At 33.8% G+C, this 9,395-nt stretch overlaps 1 protein-coding gene across 2 annotated transcripts; it reads left to right on the top strand.

The window, feature by feature from the left end:
- Positions 1-3,122: 3,122 nt before the first annotated feature.
- Positions 3,123-6,916, top strand: LOC122045198. Of its 2 annotated transcripts, XM_042605311.1 has the most exons (7): positions 3,123-4,704; positions 4,787-4,990; positions 5,083-5,175; positions 5,573-5,674; positions 6,240-6,476; positions 6,567-6,629; positions 6,721-6,916. In XM_042605311.1, exons 1-6 carry the CDS (start codon positions 4,498-4,500, stop codon positions 6,591-6,593), a joined length of 870 nt encoding a protein of 289 aa, XP_042461245.1. In that variant the 5' UTR covers positions 3,123-4,497; the 3' UTR covers positions 6,594-6,629; positions 6,721-6,916. The 2 variants fall into 2 exon arrangements, with proteins under 2 accessions (XP_042461245.1, XP_042461246.1); XM_042605312.1 differs by lacking the exons at positions 6,240-6,476; positions 6,567-6,629.
- The last annotated feature ends 2,479 nt before the right edge of the window (positions 6,917-9,395 follow it).

Here is a 9,395-nt window from a genome sequence, read left to right as displayed (position 1 = left end):
ACCGAAACCGTTTGCATATATCAACCTAAGTATAATCGGCAATACACCTCCAATAATACTCACAACACATACCAATTGAGTATAATCACTTAATACTTCCAATAGAGTCTAATAGACCCAAGTGTATCCATAAATCAAATATAATCCACAAAATACCTCGAATCTTACACCGAACACATCTGCACATAGCACATCTCTGATTAAATCGACAAGATACATCAAGAAAAATACCTAAACTCATGTGCACATCCCACAACATAGATTAAATTGACGAGATACTTTCCATAATACATTCAGATACATACACCGAACTACATAGCTATGATCCACAAGGAACCTACAAACCATAACAGAACATGTATACATACACTACTTGCAAATGGACAGTCAACCACAGGATTTCTACAACACATAACAATCATAATATACATGCAACCTAAACATGCAAAATCAGCATACTAGCTCAATCAAAGAGACCAACCCTATGCTACCAACACTCATGGGTTACGAGTATACCTAAACAAAAATCCTGCATATGTATCAAGCAGGAATACATCAATCATAGACAGCCCAAAATAAAGCAGCCTAATCATCCAGTAACAACCATGCTCTAGGTTCAACGGAACTAGTAGCGGATAAAAGAGATATACACGCCATGGTAATACATTGCAAGTCAATGTCGTACCCTACTAAGACTATATCTAATGGGGAAAATTTTAACATCATAACCCAAATGTAATCTCCAAGTTATACACTAGTAATGACTGTATCTCATAAATGTTAAACAATTAGCTCTACACTTCCTTACATCAGCGGGGTCACAAACCCAAATACACCTTCTAAGTCATCCAACCAGGTATATACAGTCTATGGTCAAAATCTTCATGAAATAGGATACATCGGTCCTCTAAAATTGGTCGAGCCGACAACAATATACTGTTATTTCAGTCCTTTCCACGTCAGTACAAGTCATGTACTTAAATGTGCTACCTAATAACCCACAAAAGATCCTCCACAATCATAAAGGTATATCGATCTATGACTACCCAAGTCGACAAACGTAAATCAGTCTTCTACTGACCGATCTAACATGAGTAAATAAATATTTACCGATGAAATTTACTAAAATAAAATGGTATACAACTGGCTAGGTCAACATAAAGATATAGATACTATCCATTACCCACTAATAATAGCAGAGGCTGGTATGTACCTCAATCCGCTAACCAACTAGTAATAACAGAAACTAAAACTACTGGTGTATGATATGAAAAATCACCAGAAACTGTAATCCCTCAATCTATATTAAGGTCGATCATCGTCAGTGGCTAACCCCTCACATGTAATATGGCTACAACATCAGACAGATACCAGATACAAAGTGTCATAACTATCACAGTCAACAATGCATACACTAACTAAATAGTAGGATAACAGTATACCAACATACCTCCTATAGCTTGGAGATGTTCTGCTGCTGCCAGGTCCCAAAATCCGAAAAGTCACATCGAGAAGACCAAAACAGAAAATCCGAAACACCGGGAAAATAAGACTCGTAAGCCGATCTCTGATACCAAATAAATTGGTATCAGATAAATCTCGAAAATCCAGAACACATAGCAAGCATCGTATACCTGCTCTGATACCACTAAATTGTCACGCCCCGGGAAAGTCCCTGTCCGAAGAAATTTCGACAGCACCTCCCCTGTACAGCAGACAATCTGAAACTTTCTACATCCACAATATACATCAACCACATGCGGCTGAAATATATACACAACGGAAAATAACATAAACCAAATACAAACCAAAACACAAAACTGCTAGCCGGCTAGACTTACACAACCAACAACCAATACAAAATACCACATAACAACCTCAACACTCCAAAAACAACCGGAATACAGAGCTAAACAAACTGATACATAAACAAACAAAACATAAGTAAAACTGATAAGTCTTCTGATGTGACATGGGATCAGCAGACAGGATACTCCAAGCGACACCATAAACAACCTGGTACCTGAAAAATATAGTGTCCACGGGGGTGAGTTCAATAACTCAGCAGATACCTAGTTGACATGTATAGTAAACTATAACAAATAGTAATAACTATGGTGTATAGTCTCCTGAACAAAAGAAGGTAATGCATAATAGAAAAGGCTAAAGAGTACTGTACTCACCAGGGCCACCTATCAGAAAAATCAGGTCGTCAGACCGGAAGTGTCATAATTCCTGTATGCATGTCAAACATATGCATCCATCCAAATGCAACATATAAGTGCAGCAAACACAAGCAGTAAATGCATAAATGCGTATGATGCCAATGATGGGTCTTGGTCACCCCTGACGCCAGTCAGTCATCTCACACACAATAGTGAGGCCGAGTGGGTAGGGCTGTGACAACCGTGCAATCTGTCGTCACTACTCCTGATGAGTGACCGAGTGGACGGGATGCTGTCGGAGTACACCTATCCTCCTACCCCAAATCATAAATGGGGGAGCACAATGCTCTCAATTTTCGGTACACGATGACGGGGAGGAATCCCTGCCTGCTAACATGTTGCATCACGCTACCCATGAGCGAACCAACGGAGCCAAACAAAGTCCCTGCTGCAACACACACTGCCTGAATCGACCACTAACCCATGAGTGATGGTGTGTGCAGATCCATGTAACTGGCGATGTGCTCAACAATAATGGAGCGGACTATCGCACAGCATGCAATCATGATGCATGACACTAAGCATAACAATAAACTGATCAGCATAACCATATCCATATATATAAAATGAGTACCGTAATATCGATGGTCAAATACGAAGATCTAAATTACACAGGTCAGATAGAATATCAAAAACCTAGGTCCTGAACATAACCAACATGGTATGTCACTACCTCTCTGAGCATATATATATATATATAATCACGTGGGTACTAGCATAAAAGGCATATCAGGAGCAAACAAGCATGTAACAGGTATCCGGTAGTGACATACCGAAACAAGGACGAACATAATTATTACTAAAGGCTATAACCTACTAGACATATCAACATGACAGATCAAAAAGATAAGTCAAGGTACCCGCCTCCGATAAGAGTGTATCGTATTCGGTCCAATCCGACATCGAGATGCTCGTCTCGCGTCAAAGTCCTATGTCAATAATACATATACATTTTTATTTAGCTAACAATTCATTAAATAGCTAAATAAAAATTTGTACGACTAATTTAGGGTAAAACGCTAATCACATCATCCAAATCAACCAACATAATTGATTGTATTCATTAAATCTTACCTTAGGATCAAACCAAAAAGGAAGATCACAGTGGTTAGTGCTCTCACCAACAATGTCTGCCAAGTAAAACACCATACAGGGCCTACACAGAAGTTAATGTAATTAACCCTATGCTTACCTAATAAAAAGCAATACCAATAACTCAAATTCTGATCTACCTAATGTCACATGGTTAGTTCTGTCAAATCTGCTGAAACTGAACAAAACCAGCACTGATCTAATACTTAGACATTTCATTGCTCAAACCATAGAAATCATTTAATTCATCTTCCAAAACTCACCTAGATTTGGAGACTCCTCAGTTGAGCCACGGAAGAGATACTTGCAGACAGAAATTCATGGCCAAAGCTATCGTAAAGCTGCTACCAAGGCAAAGCCGGAGCTACAGCCATCACCCACCAACTTAGCACAAACCTCTTATACAAAAATTGGAATTCAGATCTCTATAAATCCAAAACCAAAATGCCTTACCCAATTTCTGTGCCGGCAGTTTCCTCTCTGTAAGCGATTCAACAAAAGCAGATAGATGAGATGAGTGAAGAAAGAACCAGCAATAGAAAAGCTAGGGTGCGGCGCAGATGGCGGATCAGCTCCGACCAACCAAAGGAAGTATGCTCAGCTCTTGGCCGGAGAGGAGTTCGGCCATGGACTCGAGAGGAAGAGGAAGAACCTCTGCTTTGGCTGGTTGCGTGGATGAACGACAACCCCGATGTCGGGATCACAGCTAGGGAAGAGATGACCGGCGGCGTTAAGTGGCTAGGGCACGAACACTAGGCAAAGGAGAGGTGCTCGACTGCCGACGCTCAGAAGAGGAGAATGAGGGTCAATGCTATGGCTGAGAGGCCGGCGGATCGAGGTCGGCGTCGCGGCGGCCAGAGGAGAGGAAGAGGAGAGGGAACTGTTGCATGGCGGTTTTGGCAATAGGGTCGGCGACTCGGTGTTCGGGAGAAGAGAATAAGAAAAACAAGGAAAAAGAAAAATAAAAATTAAACTTTTCCTCTTTAAATTAGGTAGCCTAAACAGGCTTTTCCCGGACCCCGTTTTTATCCTCGTTAACTTGTCCATACAAGCTCCGAAAAATTCCCGAAAAATTTTCAAAAATTCCGAAGAATTCCCTTATTATTATTCTCTATTTTTCCGGTATTTTACAGATGATGTACTTCGTAATACTAATAGGAAAAAAAGAGGTCCTACGTTTATGAAAGAAATTTGGGGTCGACCTAGCACATTACCACGCATTGAGATTACATGTGATGATATGGGGCGTCCTATAGGAACAAAAAGAAATAAATTTACTGATTTCTTGGGGTCTTTGGCAAGAAATGGTAAGTATTGTCCAATTGATGTGGAAAATTGGCATAAAATGCCAACGGAAAAAAAGAAAGACATGTTAAATGTTATAAAGGTAACTAAAATAATTTTGCATTATTTTAGTGTTCAAGAATTTAAATTTATGCAATGATAATTTATCTAAATATTTTTTGTAGGAAAAGTATGATCTTCCTCCGGGGATAGAAAATTGGACACTATGCTCAATAGCAAAAAAATGGAGAAACTGGAAGTCAGAACTTAAAAAGATGTACTATAATCCTGAATTATCAATTCAAGTCCTTTTAGAACAGAGAGATGAAAGAGCTCATGCCGAACAGTATATGAGACTAATTACTTTTTGGAACAAAGAAAAATCAAAGGTAGATAATATTTTTTTATTTAGAATATAATTTGATTCTAATCGCATATAGATTTTTATTTTGACTAACATGTGTGTATTTCAATATATTAGGAAATGTGCGAAAAAAATAAAGCTACCAGAAAGCACAAGACAATGCATCAAACCACTGGAAGGACATCTTTTGCTCAAGTGCAACACAAATTGGTAATTCTTCTTATTCATATTATAATTCTATACGAGTTTTAGTATCCCCACTAGAATGTTCAAGCATAATAATTGTATTCATTCGTCACTTTTTACTAAAGAAAGATAGATAATTAAGTAAGCAAATCATGACAACTAGCTCAAGTAAGCATTTTAATTATTGTAGTTACCAAACTGAAATTACTATAAAAATTTGGCACATGTTTATATAGTATAGAACTAGAGCTATTGTGAGTCTATGCATGGATAACATGTTGTAACAACTTGAATTTAGATATAAAAGTTATCTAATTGTGAAAACACAATGATTTTACAAAGAAGTGAATATTGACTTATTTAAAAAGTTATCTAATTTGGCACATATTTATTAGATTGAGATGAACTTGAATATTTGCAGGAAAAAGAAAAAGGATATCCTCCATCACGAGTTGAATTATTCCAAGCTTGCTTTACTCATGCCAATGGAAGTCCTTCAAGTAATATTGTAGCAGAAAGATTGGTAAGCTATTTTTATACTCTTCAACTATGTTGTAGCAAAAATGATTTATTTTAATTATCATTATATGTTTAATAAGTATCAACATGTTATGTTTTGATAAAGGCTGCAATGAATGAATTAACAAATCAACTTCCTGAAGATTCTAATGATCCAGTGAATCAGAATGATATATTTGCTCAAATCATGGGACCAGATAGACCTGGTCGAGTATGTATGTTTGGTGATGGTGTTAGTCCATCTGATTTATGGAGAGAAGTTCCTAGTCGTGGCACATGCAATCGACTAGTGATGGAACAACAGACAAAATTAGAAAAAATGGATGAGCAAATTAAAAGGCAAGGTCAACATATTGCAATGTTAGAAGCTAAAATTTCTGAGCAATCAAAACAGAGTCATTTTTCAAATTGCAATAGTAATCAACACACATCACCAAATAGTAATCCATAAATGTCTGTTCTTCATCATCCATCTTTACGAGTAAGGTTTATTTAATTTCATTTTTTATTATGCGTTTCACATATCTTCAAATTCTTTAAATTTTTAACTCTTTTATACTTTTATGTAGATTGGATGTTCTATTTTGATCAAAAGTTTATTTGATTCAACGAAAATTGTGGCAAAAGGAGTGCTCCATAGCATGGATCCAAATACTATAGTAGGGAGACAAGCATTAGGACCAAATTGGTGTGAAGTAAGAATACAAGTTGTCCTGGAACCAGAAGAGAGTTTAATTAGACATTATGATCTTTTACAGAAGTTTGAGGATGCACTTGGAGGAATGATATCTTGGCCTTATGATCTGGTATATTTTCTACTTTTTATTAAAATATTATTAATTTTTTATATTTATCATGTAATTATAATTTTAAATAAATATGAAATGCATTTGCAGTTAACAGTAAACGAAGATTACTATTAGGTGAATATGAACTGATATTTTACATTTTCTCGTTTGGTATGATATTTAATCTTTATCATTATTTCTATTACCTTTTTGTCTTCATTGTTTTATTTCACTAATACAAATTTATTCATTGTATTTGTAGGTGATAGGTACTTGGATTTTTGAGAAGCAATACGATGGTTGAAGATGGTCTGCCTAGTTAGTTTTTATTTTATAAGACTCTATTCTAAAACTTAATATTTTGAGTGTAGTGTGTTGTTAGTTTTGGATGTAAAGAACTTGTCGTTAGTTTGCATTTGTAACTTTGACTCAAATATTTGTTGGATGAATTTAGATTATCTGTTTGCACTTTAAATTATATTTTATGATTTTTTTCTATTCTAAATGATGGATGGATTGTGATGATGTACAAATATTGAATTCATGTTATATATTATATATAAATATTAATGATCATTTTAAATATATTTATAAATTATTATAATGACATTTGTTAATGTCATAATAGATTAGTTAAGGTGATATTTAAAATGATTTTATAAATTATCTTTACTGACATTTTTTATTGTCCTTATAAAAAATATAAATATCATAATAAATGAGTTTTGGTAACATTTAGTTTTATCACTGTTATGATGATAACACAACATATGAAAATGTCCTTAGAAAAAGACTTTTCTTGACATTTTAGAGTGTCGCTATATCTTTAAATTAGGACACTATTATTGTTAGCATTGATATTATATAACGACATTATAAAATGTCAGGAAATTAAGGAGGGTCTAAGACGACATCATTTTATAGGGTGTTTTTGGCAGATGTCATCAAAACGTTAATGTCACCATAAATATGTTATAAGGACATTTATGTGTGTCATGATAGATTAATTTTCTTGTAGTGTATTTTAGATGGAGTTTATTTCAGTTCGAAATTGAAAGGTTAAGTAAAATTTATATGATAGCTAAATAAGGCAAGATGTTCTTTGATATTTATAATATTAACTTGATTTAAAAAATCGGATGAGATAGATACTATATGTCACTGAAGGTTATTATAATTACTATATATTTTAGATGGAGTTTATTTCAGTTCGAAATTGAAACGTTAAGTAAAATTTATACGGTAGTCATATAAGGTAAGATGTTCTTTGATATTTATATTATTAATTTGATTTAAAAAATCGGATGAGATAGATATTATACATCACTGAAGGCTATTATAATTACTATATATTTTAGATGGAGTTTATTTCAGTTCGAAATTGAAAGATTAAGTAAAATTTATATGATAATCATATAAGGTAAGATGTTCTTTGATATTTATATTATTAACTCGATTTAAAAAATCGGATGAGATAAATACTATATATCACTGAAGACTGTTATAATTATTATATATTTTAGATGGAATTTATATAAGTAAAGATGTTGTTTGATATTTATATTATTAATTTGATTTTAAAAATTTGGATAAAGATGTCAGCTACGTCACCGTTATATACGCGACTGCCCCCATGTGATGACAAAGTTTGTATGTCACGCATTTTATATATATATATAAATTTATTTAATACTTTCCCAAATTAAATATCAGCAAACAAATAATACCCTCTTTATTGAATTTTAAAGGAATGTTCTGTATTAAATGTTGTCATGTTTTTCTAAAATGACCACATTAATTTTTTTATCAATTTATGAAAACAATATTCACTTATGAAAAATAAATATTTTTTTATAAATTAATAGTTATCAATTAATATATATAAACAAGGTACTGCATGACAGCTTCAGAATTTTGTCGTAGTCGCCCAAAAACAGTTTCAGAACTTTGTCAATTAATGGTTTTTAACAAAAGCTCAACCCATCGAACGTCATCCATTAAAGTTTTCTCCGAGTGATGTTGTCAAATACAATTGATCGACAAAGGAACATCATCCGAACGAGGAGGAAACGATAAAAGCCATACTTTTTTAGACTACTCATGTCAGTGGACTCTTATATTTTTTTATTTAATTTCTTCTATTAATCCGTGTAACAACAAAAGTAACCACAGACATTAATTGATACTGACATCCCATCCCATCCCATCAATTAGCTTTATGCATCCATGGGTTATTAGCATCACGTGAAGAAAACTTTAATGGAAGGCAGCTGTCAAAAGACGCTGTTATGAATACAACTTTAATGGAAGGCAGCTCGATGGGTTGGGTTATTTTCAGTACTCGTTAGCCAATTGTTTAAAGTCGTACAGACTCCGCCTCGAGATTCAACACCGTTGAGACACGAGTCGACACGAGTTTTTAAAATATTCACTATATTAAAAAAAAAATACTAATTTCAAAATATTATTCTTTAAACAAATATATATTAAAGTGATATAATTTTTTAATTTTAAATTTGAAATAATTAAATTATAAATTTAATTAACCGTCACGTATTCCTTAATTGTGCCTGCCCATCACCTGTCCGTCTACTTTGCTCTTCAACTCCCTTCTCTTTGCTGTGGGACCCGATCCTATTTCGTAATCTTGGACGTTTTTTTCATATCTTTCATGATTCCAGAGTGATCGTGGATAAGATAAAAAGTTATTAATTCGATTAATAAGATAAAAAATTATTCAGTCATAGTAGATTAGATAATACAATAGTAAAATTTACATTCGATTCTATATCCAACGGTTATTATATATCATATATTAGACAAATTATCATTTATTTAGATATCTGATCATATATCCAATAAAATATAAAACAACAACAAAAATAAAATATTTAAAAATGATAATAACCATTACTCATTACACGTTATAGTAGTTAA

Source organism: Zingiber officinale, chromosome 2B (assembly GCF_018446385.1).
Source record: "Zingiber officinale cultivar Zhangliang chromosome 2B, Zo_v1.1, whole genome shotgun sequence".
Lineage (NCBI taxonomy): Eukaryota > Viridiplantae > Streptophyta > Magnoliopsida > Zingiberales > Zingiberaceae > Zingiber > Zingiber officinale.
This window is presented reverse-complemented; position numbering and strand designations above follow the sequence as displayed.